Source organism: Meleagris gallopavo, chromosome 20, assembly GCF_000146605.3.
Source record: "Meleagris gallopavo isolate NT-WF06-2002-E0010 breed Aviagen turkey brand Nicholas breeding stock chromosome 20, Turkey_5.1, whole genome shotgun sequence".
Classification (NCBI taxonomy): domain Eukaryota; kingdom Metazoa; phylum Chordata; class Aves; order Galliformes; family Phasianidae; genus Meleagris; species Meleagris gallopavo.
In genome coordinates, this window is record NC_015030.2 from 1398768 (window position 1) to 1411096 (window position 12329).

The following is a 12329-nucleotide window of genomic DNA, read 5'->3' on the forward strand; positions in this document are numbered from 1 at the left end:
GAGGCATCCAAGGCATCACAATGGTTCCCAGCCTTTCTAAACCCATCCAAGTGATGTTTTCTTATGAAATGGAGATTAGTGGAGAGATTTTATTTTATACCAAGTTTTGGAAGCACATTTTAGCCATTAACACCATAAGCATCTTTAGTACCATGGGAACGTTAGCAAGAGAGACCAGCTGTCTTCTGACAGGAGCAGCAAGCATCTTTCTGGGACAGGAAGGCTGTCTTGCCTTACCAGCCTGTTAGAAGAGAGGATACAGCTACAGCTAGCCCAGACTTCACTGACAGCTGCTGGGAGCCTACGTAGTATTAAGCAGACAACGCAAGAATCTTACAGCACTTCTTAATTTAAAAACCTTCTTTATTTGGAAGAAGAGGAACTTTATTCTTTCTGCACATACAAAGGATCCTGGAAGCACAGGCAGAAGGTGATCTCTGAGCCGGGAGCTATCAGTAAAGGAAAAGAACTTGGTGTTACATCAGATGTCCTGACTGGAAAGGAATCTCTGCTTTGTTCTGATATGCTGGATGATAAGAACTGCAGTGCCTTACCTAGCCAAACATCTTTGTAATAACGTATGTATTTCTCAAGAAAGGAAACAGATGTTATCAGGTCAGTTGACCCAAGCACAAAGAACAACTTATTATTAACTCAACATAAGCAAAGGGCTTTTGGTGAGAGTGCAGTCCCTCTCTGCCTCCCTCCCAGCCCTACCACCACCCCTCCCACCAGCACTGCTGCCCTGGCAGTGACTTTGAGTGGGCGATTCCTCTTGGAGGACAAATTTCAAAAAGAACTGGTCAGTAACAGAGTGAGCTCCCTGACCAAATGCACTCATGGCCACTCGTCAGATCACAATGGAGAAGGAAGGCAGGATGGTTACTTTAATGGCGTGGTTCAGCAGACCAAGGAGCCAAATGAGGTCACCCACACTCATCTACAAGCAGTACCAATAGCATGAAGACATCAAAAGATCACCATAAATCTCTTTATCATTCCAGCATTCAAGCAATGATAGCAAGAAGCAAGGCACACATTTATCCACCCATCCTGCAACCACCAGATTTCCCTGCTATGCTCACTTTGGATGACGAAGACCAGCTTACTGCTGACTGCAGATGAGATCTGGTCATGAGAAAAGAATTCCTACAGTCAGGTCAGCTCCCAGCTCTGCTCCAGCACATCCTCTGATCACTGCAGCCACACAGACAGTTAATTAGGCATAATCCAGTGCAGCTCATTCATACAGGGTGATTCTGGAACCTTTCACCAGCTCCACCTGGGGCCCTGCTCTGTTTGTTACCTATCCAGCTCTACAGACCTGGGTTCACCTCTGGGATACACCTTACCAAGGATGCAGCTGTTTAACTCACATCTCATAACAACAAACTTAACAAGTTTCTGAGCTCTACTGATGACACCTAACCTGGAAGCCTTTCCAGACCACTTCCCAGTGCAAGGATCAGAGAACCTGGAATGACCCCAATAAGCAAATGAACTATTCACTACTTTCACCGATGCTGAGGTTCATTCATTTGGAGGATAAATTTGTATCACTGATCACTAGATCTCCACCATAGGAAAGCTCTTCCACATGCAGTACCACAAACCCAACCATCTTGATGCCCTGCATACCTGTCGCTCAGTTCACCCTCCTGCCCTTTCCCTGCAGAATCTGAAGTCACACTTCTTTCAAAACACCACTGTGCTACAGAGACTTCATTTATTTGAGGAAAGATGGCACCAAGATCCCCCAAAGGAGAGATAACATGCAACCTGAAGGCAAGATAAATAGGTTGGGATTGTTGAAAACTTTTTCAGAAGTTCTTTGTGACCTGCCAGAGGAAAATACATACCATACACATATTTACACCTGCCTTACAAATAAACACCCTGCTCAATGACCAACCCCAGGCAGCTGCTGCAGGTGCCTAAAGCTTTCAGACCCAGGCAGGGCAGAGTGATGCCCTGAGCCTCCTCTGCTTCCCAGGGCCCAAACTAGGAGACCCAAATTAGAATTGAGCGCTGCAGAGCTACAGCAACTGTCCAGTCTGGATGAGGAACCAGACTTCAAGTTTCAGCTTACAGCGTTAGGTCTGTAGATTGAAAAACTGAAGTATAGGTGCTTACTCACCTTAGGACTGCGTGATCAGCCGCAAGCTAGCTAGCTGCTTGAAATACAGTTCTGCTTTGCACAGGAACAGGATATAGACAATATCGAGCAACAGCAACATTGCCTGCTGGAATGCATGCTCTCCAGGCAAGGCTCCAGAGACAAACAGTAAAGCAGAGCTCTGACAGTGCTGTACACAAACTCTCCTTCAGGACACTAATTGTGGAGTTTGAATATTTCCAGATGCTTCCAAGCTTTAATCCAGTAATATATCACTTAATAATTTGGATTTTGGTATGCAGCCCCAGACTAAAGAGTTCAGCCTGCTTGCAGAGGCCTATTTGAAAGCTATGGTATATTCCTAGCAGTAAGCAACCTGAGAAAGAGACAGACATACGCACCTGTCTGACACTGTGCATCATTTGTGCTCTAGGAGTGCAGCTTACCAGTGCCACACAGGTAACGGAAAAGAGTTACCTCTCACTTTATCTGAACTCTCCAGACACAAAAGAAGAAAGATTCAACTTGCAGACTTCAGGATCACTCCCACTGATTGGTACCAGTGCTTCAGGTTCCCAAGTGCTGTCTTTCCTTAAAGCCACATCAAAACTGTGTATGTACCTGTACAATGGCAGTAGTGTCCAAACCTTTGTACAGCTCCCTAGCTTAACAGTCCAGCCTTGCAGTTCTCCCATCAAGGAAAATGATGTTACGATGGCTAGGTTGGTGCTTCCTGCTGCAACATCAGGAAAAGGCCTCTATAAAGAGTGGTTTCAGAGCACATCAGCAAGAGGCAGGTCAGTTCTCTAATGGGAGAAATGGAACAGTTTGCCTTGCTACAGTACCCAGGCTCAATGTTTATCTGCAGTTCCTCAAACACAGAAAGTGACAGACATTAGTCCACTACTACATCAATAATTAAGCTGAAATAAGCTTCTAGGCATCCCCTACTGTTAATTGCGGTGTAACCCACTAGTATCTTGCCTAGAAAACAAGACCTGTATCCCACGTTTGCAAATGTAGGGCCCATCCTCCAGATGGGAAAGCTGCAACACCACATCATAGTTCCCTTGTCCAGTTTTACCTTCTTAGGTTGCACAGCTGCTGCCTTTCACTCTCCACACCTTACTTAAGCCTCTGAGCTGGGTGTGTGTTTCTCACATACAGCCTTCCTCCCCTACTCACTGAGGTAACCTGAAATTCACACTGTACAGAATGGGATGTAGCTCTTCAGCCCCTGAGAAGCAGCAGCCAGAAGCTGTGGCCTGGAAAGGAACACATCCTCCACCAGGCACAGCTGCAGCCCAGCCAGCATCCGGCACATCACCATCACCCCCAGCCAGAGCAGTTGGCAGCCTGGAACCTGAATTAATCCAGATGTCTGCACAAACTGCTAGCTAAAATAATTCAGTCCTACGGCATCCAGCAAGCAGAGGTCAGAGACACCAGCAAGGGTGAGAGACATAGGGGGACAGCAGGAGCCTCAGCCTGACAGAAGCTGGGCTGGACAAGGACAGCAGCCCTGGCTGCTACTCAAGCAGCTGAAGGGCAAGATCTCTGTGGGGACGACAAAGGGAACACACATACAGCTATTAAAGCAAAAACACTGCCCAAAACTGGAGAACAGCACTGTCTACAGACGTTCTCTGCAGCCAGCCCTGCAGACAGGGAGCTCACCAGCACTGCACTGTCACATTTACAGCTTCAGACTGTTTAAAAAGAGAACAAACGATGTAATTTGGCAGCACGGGTTACGCCCCGCTCAGAGCTCCCACTCAGACTGACAGCACAGTGCAACTGCCCCAGCCGTGCCCAGCCTCACAGGGGACAACACGATCCCAGCCCTCAGCAGGGCAGTATTAATATCCCTCGCAGGGCCGCACAGCGGCACCCAGCCCACCTCAGGCTGCCTGCTGCAGGCGCTGGGCTCAAAGGGCTCTGCTGGATGTGAGCGCTCAGCTGAAGAGAGGCACCGTGTTAAACCAAACTACTGCATCTCTGTAGGCTGCTATGCGACCATCGCTAAAGGTATGCTGAATGCATCAGACTTTGTATCCCTTCTTGCCTAGAGACGAGAGATTTTAATACATCAAAACTCAACTTGATCACATTTATGAGCCTTCCACAAACCAGAATTAACCTAAAAACAACTTGAGGTCGAAGCAGTCATCAATTTGAACCCAAGCACTGCTGCGTGTTACCAAGTACCAGAGCCCACACAACTGGTTCATGCTGGGAAGATGAAGCGAAGGTACAGACTCAAGATTCCTGCAGGGTCTGCTGTTAGCAGTCTGTAACAAAGTGATCTGAAGTTCTCCCAACTGGACCAGCACAAAAACTGAAACAATTAGAACACATCAGGTTATATAATTACAATCACTGCTTTAGGTTATGCTCTGGCCTCACAGGAGGGGTGGCATAAGAAGAAACAGGTTACAGCTTGAGACCTGCCCCCCACAGCAGTCTCTGCAGCTGGGATCTGCAGCTCATTTGTCCATCTTCCCCCTCTTCTGCCTCAATAAAATGGAAAGTATAGGGTAAAAAAAAACTGGGCTGCAGACCAATTATGGAGGTAATACTTGTAATTCTAAAAAATATCTGCCGAAGTGTTTGTAACCACAATTGTGAGCATGTTTTCTTCCTTGCTGCTAGGAAAAAGCAGCATATGCAGAGAACAGTAATTAGCAGGAAAGTTCCAGAAGCCCTTGGAGTTGCACAGCTTCCAACCCTTTTGGAAAAGTCTTTGCTAAAATGGAACTGAGTGGTGGGTGGTGAAAGTGATCCATATTTTGAGTTCAAAAGACTTCAGAGTTGAGTCTAAAACCTTCCTCAATGTGCCTCAGCATCCCTCTCTTCTTCCACAGGAACAGCAGAACCAGGCTAAGCCAAAACCAGCAGAATTTCTCAGACAGCTGCCTCAATCCTTGTGACCAAACGAGGTCAGGAAGCAGTTATTGCCACGACTTATGGAATATCAGTAAGCCACATTAACTGTAGGCCATGGCCCCTCCCTTCAGGAGAGCAAGGAATAGAGCAGAACACACAGGGCAATAGATTTTGAATTCGGTTTTTATAAACCCTAAGAGATACTGATGGTCAGCCTTAGCGACAGATTAACAACACCCAAAGTTTAAATGGGCAACTCCTTCATTCCATCTTGGCAGGCACAGGAATGGCAGCCTTTGCACAAGGCAGATACTTCAGGGCCTGCAGCGTCTCCCCTCAGTTAATCAAACACCAGGACTTCACAGAGCCAGTGAGCAGACAGACACACGGCTTTCCAGGAACTTCTCAGCTATTTGTCCACATCCATCAGTCAAATACAGCCCTGCAACTCAGATGTGACACTTTTCTCTCCTGGAGAAGCAGACAGGTGTGTCAAACTTGTGCAGGATCCACACCGTTCAAGTTCACTTACGCAATCCTTTTGCTTTAACAAAATATGTGTTAGTGAGTTGGGCAAGAGGTTCTCCTTTTCCCTTCTATTTTCCACCACGGAACTATTGAGACAAAAGCAGAGCTTCGTATTGCTGGGAGGTTTCATCCAGCCCTACCTCAGCAGTAGTACAGTCATCAGCTTGTTCTTCCCAATTCCTGCCCATGCTGCAAACAACTTACCTTCCATCCAGCAGAATGGAGGTATTTCACTCCCAATCTCTGCAGTCAGTCGCATTCCTATTTACTAAAACACTTCAGAGTGACTTAAAAATTCAAGATATTCCAAAAACTGAATCCAGACTGCTGCCTACCAAAGCACTGAAACACTTGAAGTGACCAGGAACAACCCTGACCTCTGTTTTGCACAGTCCTTAAGTGGTGTAGCATACCTTGAAATTCAATTCTGTAGCATGCCTTGAAATTCCAATTCAGAACTCAAGAAAAAAAATAAGATCTTGCTCTGAAATGGAAGGACTCTCAGCAGTGTGATGATTAGTCACCTACTGAAGCTCTCATTTTCAAAGTGCAGACAGAAAAAAAGGGTAAAAAAAAGAAAAAGAAAAAACCACATACATATGCCAACAGTTCTCTTCTTCACATCAGCCATGAGTCAAATCAGATAGTAAGTTCTGCCCAGAAACCTAATTTTGAACATAGCTGACGTGACTATGTATAACCTATATATAATCTTTCTGAATTGTGATCTTTAGTGCTTTGTTGATAATGAAGCACACAAATGAAGATGGAGAAAATGCTTCCTCCTACACCAGCAACTCCTCTGGAGCATTATTTGCAGCTCTCCATCAAAGCAGCTCTGTATTTTCCCCCTCCATATTATCAAGTGCAGCATCTCTTCCCCCTGCATTTTGCTTCCAGACTAAGTTCTGCCTTCTTGGTGATCTCCTCTGGCAGCCCCATCCCTCCCCACCAAGCCAGACATCCATTTCAAGTATCTCCTTTGTCCTGGGGATGCAATGGAAGGTGACAGCTACAGCTCTGACAGCCAAAGCCACAGCTTCAGCCCCTGCTCTGAAGCAGCAAACTGACACCACAGCTGTCTGAGTCACGAGTGGCACAGCTCCCAATCCCCCAGCTCCCAGCACAGCAGGTCAACAGGCAAAGAGTGAATTCCTACCTTCAAACACCATGCTGGACAGTGTGCGGGTCAGAAGCTGGCTCAGAGGGAACCCAGAGCCTCATGAAGTAGCGAGGCAAGCAGCCTGCAGTTGGCCACAAAGCAGGAAAGCAACAAAGGTCTGGAGAACTTTGCATCATGCAAAGCTGATAGACCCTCACAAGCGATTCTTCCCAGTGGGTGCCTCTATTTTGCCATTTGATTTAAAGATTCTCACTCAGCCTGCCCTCTGAAATCATGTCTACCTGATGTGACTTAGAAACGCTGATCTAGAGCTGGAAGCTAGAAGCCTTTACAAGACCTGCACTCAGAACACCACTGCAAACAGAAAGATGTTCCCTCCCTCAAGCTAAAAACCCAAAGCTCGTGACCAAAGGCGGACTCCTCCCTTACAGCAGCATCCCCAGAAGGCACTGAGAAAGCAGTTCATCAGGCACAAGGACACTGAAGAACCAGCACATAACCAGTCTGAGCAAAGTCCTATTGATCCAAGCCTTCCCAACCACCTCTCAGCCCTTGGGGATTCCCCTGAATACACTCACAACCAACCGCCTCCAGTCCTTGATCTACAGCAAGGAAGGACACTACTAACTACAGACTGAGGCTAGGGTTAAGGCTGGCCATTCCAGAGCAGAGCAGGCAGTCTAGAGTCTCAGAGATCCACATGATATATCCCTTGTATCCCTACCAGAAGAAATGTGGACATACCTAGAGAAGCATAAGGTTTGGATTTTCACCACAAAAATCAGCATGAGCACAGATCATCTGTGGAACTCGAGACTGTGTGGGATCATGCTTTACTGTCGGTGGGTTAGGGAGGGAAGCCCGTGTACAAGCAGCCATAATGACAGGCTTGCCCCATTTTTGGTGTGAATATAGTATGCTTCAGAATAAATTGCAAAAATAATACATTTTCTCCAGGAAAGATATTTTAATGTTCTTCAGCTACACTGAAAATAAACCTTATGGCAAGAGGCAGAACAGGTGATGTTAAAGATGGAGGAGGAAATGAAATCATTTTGTCTCCTCCACATGACTGGGCTCACCAGAGTTCACACTCCAACCACTCTTCCCAGCAGATCCCATACAAACCCTGCTACTTTTTGTCTTCTATGTCATCATGAAGAGACCAGCAATGAAGACAGGACCAAGTACAGACAACATACTCTCACAAACCACCGGTCTCCAGTTCTCCATTCATGCTCACCACTTGCACAGTAATACAGCAACTCAAGATCATGCCACTGGACAGATACCAGAGATGCTACAGGTTCTCTAACTCCCCACCATCCCTCCTTAAATGCTGCATGGAACTCTTCTCAATGAGACAAGCACCAGCACTCAGTTCGTGCAACTTGGCACCTGCTGGATGTGGTCAACTCTCCCTGCTCCTCCACTAGTTTCATTCTGAAAGTAAACAACAGATTACTAGACTTGTCAGTCAGATTTAACAGCTTGATTCCTTTCTAGGGACTGAAAGGAAATGACTCTACTCCAGAGAACAGTCTCACCTTCTTCCTAGAAAGGCAACTCTGCATGGTAATGGTTAGCAATTAATAGAAAGCACATCAGATTCATCATGACTATCTCAGCTGCTCAAGGTCAGCACTAAAACGAACACCAGTTTGGTTATTATCAGAACACCTGGGAATCCAGACATGCCTCAAACTGACTCTTGCCAAGGTCAGTTTCCTATAATTCACTTCACCAGCCCTTAACTCTGGCTTTTCATGCTGGATGCACATCAGCAGGTTACCAGGCAATAGCAATGGCTCCTGGGTGTGCAGCCAGCAGCAGCACAGGTGCAAGGCTGAGGAAACATAGGGATCCTTGAGAAAGAGCAGAACTGCACTACAAATCCCACCAGCTCAAGCTGCTGTTGAAATTTCCGTGGCCTGTTCTCTGCCAACGTTCAGCCTCCAACAGTACTCCTAACTGTGGTTCCTCCCCCTCCACAAAGTAAGCAGAGATTTAACTTCCAATAAGCCGTTATTCCAGGTGCATAGACACACACTATTCTTGGTAAAAGCAGCATCCTCCAGCAATGTTGCTGTGGCTCAGACCTCCAGTTAAGGCCAACAAATCCATTAGCTTCTTGATCCCAACCAACTTCCAGCTCGGGGGCGGGGGAGGTCACCACTAACACACAGATGCAGTAATCCTCCTACGTGACAGCAGTCCCTCAGTGCCAAGGAACCAAGATCCAGAGCCTGCGCCTCCACAGCTCAAGCATGAAAACAGAAAGCACCATTTTGGGAATCAGGAGAGGGTTGGAAATAGGTGAGCTACCTGTAAGCTGTCACAAACTCCTGCACATGACAAGCTGACCCCTGAGCAAGACAGAGAGGTTTTTGGTTTGTCATTCATCCAGAGCAACACAGCAGCACATTTGACTGCATGAAGAGTGAGAGGTTCTCAGCACCAACCTCCAGAACGATCTGCGGAGACACTGAATGCATGGAGCCCTTAAATGTCCAAGCGAGCACCAATGTAAGGTCTACACCTTTTAGCTCTTGTTATAAAGGAATATTGGTAGAGAGGATGTAATAACTTCCATAACTAGCACTATGATCGATACACACAGAATATTTGACTTATCAACTTGTTTACTTTTAATTCTCAATCCAGTCCTCACTAATTATCCATTTAGTTTACTTATAAGCTTAGAGGAAGCATTCCAGAAGCATTTTTCGCTGAGCTCAGGCTCTTGGTGGAAGGCCTTGGAATGGCAAAAAGCAAAAACCCACACAGAAGTGAACGCAGAAGCACAGGTACGAAGAGATCTATTAAATCCAAACATTACCAAGGGTCCTCTGATGCCTAAGTGGACAAGAGAAATGAGCCAACCAACTAGCAGAACTACATAAAAATGGATTTAAGCTTTAGAACAAGCATTTATTAAAGTGAGCCAAGTGTTTAAGCAGATGTTCCAGTCACTTGAGATAGAAGGGCTGCTTGTTGAGCCCAAGTATCACCAAAAGCTACGAGCCACTGTGCAGTCAGTCCACCAAGAGACAAGGAGCTCCTCTGAGCTGTGTGCCACAGACAGCACTCAGTGTTGTTCAAGGAAGAAACAGCCCCAATGCCTTTGTGATTCCTGACTCAAAAGAAAGATGGTAATAAACCACATCTTTCAATTAGTGCTTCGAAACTGCTGAAAAAGGAAGCTTTATCTTATTGATTTTAAGTACTTGAACACATTCTTTCCTGGCCCACTGAGTTGATATTAGACATTCTGCATTCCTAGCACTTTCCAGCTTTTAATTCGCCTCTTATTACCATTTTTAATAGACAGCAAGTTAAAACAAGATACATGTTTATTCATACGAGCAATTAAAGAGCAGTTATTCAGCAAAGTTAGGTTTTGTAATCTCTCGGTTCAAACAAGCCATTTGATACCATTCACTGTATCAGTTAAGCATGTCTGAGGCAAGTGCTCTAATGAGCCGCATGAGCTAAGCACCCAGAGCTGCCATTTAGCATTCTATTTTTGAAAGATGCTTGCAGAATTATTTCCATAGGAGAAATTTTTATTATTTGTTTTATGACAACAGAGTTCCTGACCTGCACACAGCATGGAAAAAGACACAGGGCTAATCTAAATGCAAAGGACACAAAGCATTTACGTTATCAAAACCAGAGCCAAGACCCACTTCCTCCATTTCAAATAAGTAAAGGAATGGCAATCAGATAAACTTCAGCTGAACGAGCAACCGTAATGAACCCAGTAATTAGTACTTACATAGATGAGCCCAGAGTAATACCGATCCTTTAAATTATGCAATACAGAGGCTTCATTTAAACAGGTTAATTCTGCCATGTCTTCCACCTTTGAGAACTTGGGGGGATTCATCTTCTGAATGTCATCTTTATTGACTAGCGCTTTCTTTCCATTCTCTGCCAGTTCAACCAACACTTCGTCCCCCTTTTCCTCCTTGATGCTGGCTGCCTCAAAACCATGGCGTTCTGAAGGAATCCACACCAACTTCTTGGCAGTCCAATCAGCCTGGGTGGCAGGGTTGTAGATGACAGCCCTGTCCACAAAGAGGTATCTCTCAGGATCTTCCTGCCCAGATCTCTGTGCCATTGTGGGAAGGGAAGGTGTCCTCTATCAGTTACCCTGTGCATTGGAAAGGAGAAAAGCAAGCAGCACGTTACATATGGCACTCTTATCCATGAACGGAGCTGTGACACCAATTAAATGGTCCGCCACCAAGTCTGCATCTTCCCATGGGTGATGGCATAGTGTGAAGGCTTTCCATAGCATGAGACTGCCATACAACTGGGAGCCCCTGTCAGCAGTGGCCCTCTGAATAATTAAATCACTGTCCAGAAGTCAGTGATCTTTCACATATCATCCCAGACCCGCTACAGAAAAAGCAGCACAGACCAAGTCCAGTTGTACACCAGCGAGAGAGACACTGCAGCAATGGCAAGAACCGTAAGAACAACACGCACCTATATTGGATGGCTAAAAAAAGGAGAGGTGATTCCAACGTAAGCTTGCCAGGAAGCACAACTTCTACTGAATAGCAAATATTATACATTAATTACATTCGACACACAGCTAACTTCAGTAAAGAGCAGAATGAGTGACACCAGGCCGTTTACTTTAACAAAGAGTTGACTTTCAACTACAAACAAGAACTTCAGAAGCTCCAACAAGCCTTCAAGCTCATCGTCATCCTAAAGCTCTAAGACTTTGCACTTTTACAGCCCGCTTCTGTTGCCAACTGTGAACAAATGACGTGACCACATTAAGAATAAGGAATGCCTGCCTCTCGAGTTTACCTCGAGGCACAAGGCAGCAAGTTGAGTACTGATGTTGGATTTTCCAGCAGCTTCACAGATGAAGGTGAACGAAAAACTGCTGATGGGAGCTTCTGCACGCCCATTTTATTAAGTGCATCTATTTAGGAGGGAGGGCACGGCACCCTCACTTAGCAACACCGCTACATCCAGGGCCCGTGGGCTCTGCAGGGCTATCTGCAGCTCCCAAAGAGCAACAAGGTCAGGGCAGACACCTCGCACAGATCCGCCTCTCGCTACGGATGCTGAATACCACCGGAGCGCACCGCGCGAGCCGTGAAAGCAGGGAAGGTTTTGCAAACGGCATTCGTCACCACGGCACGGCACCTCCGCATCGCGCCCAAGGCGCACGAAGCGCAGCGCTCGTGGTCCGTGCGCGGCGAGGAGGATCGGAAGGTCGGCGAAGCTCAACGCGAGGCACGGAACCCTCGGCGCGGGAGCAGAGCGCTCGCTACAGACCGTCTAATTCAAACCCAGAGGCGATGACTCAACATTTAAAGCATTCCAGAAAAGAGCAGTGAAAACGCCGACAGGACCCCGTGCGGAATAACCGCAGCTTTCAGCCAGGAAAAAGCAGCGAGCAGCCAAGGGAGGACGGGAGGCGACGGGAGCCGCAGCGCCGGGCCTCGGGGACGCGCGGGGCCGAAAGAAGCGCGGCGCAGCGCAGCGCCCACCGCCCCGCAGCGCCGCTCCCATCCCCGCGGCGCACAACAAAGGCCGCCCCGCTTCGCCCCGCGCCGCGAACAACGGCATTTACATGGAATACCCAAATGAGAGCGGTTCCCACGCAGGGATCCGGCGCTGCCGACGGGAGGAGGGAAATAAAATAAA

At 46.9% G+C, this 12329-nt stretch overlaps 1 protein-coding gene across 2 annotated transcripts in view; it reads right to left on the reverse strand.

The window, feature by feature from the left end:
• LOC104913743 (myosin-10-like) overlaps positions 1 to 12329 on the reverse strand; it is a 33395-nt gene extending 21066 nt beyond the window's left edge. The window contains exons 1-2 of one of the 2 annotated variants that reach the window (XM_010721210.2): positions 12265 to 12329; positions 10432 to 10809 (exon numbers count right to left, since the gene is read on the reverse strand). In XM_010721210.2, the coding sequence (XP_010719512.1) occupies positions 10432 to 10776 (345 nt within the window). In that variant the 5' untranslated portion in view covers positions 10777 to 10809; positions 12265 to 12329. Of the gene's footprint in view, positions 1 to 10431; positions 10810 to 12255 lie in introns of both variants that reach the window. The other variant, XM_010721211.3, reaches the window with a different exon arrangement.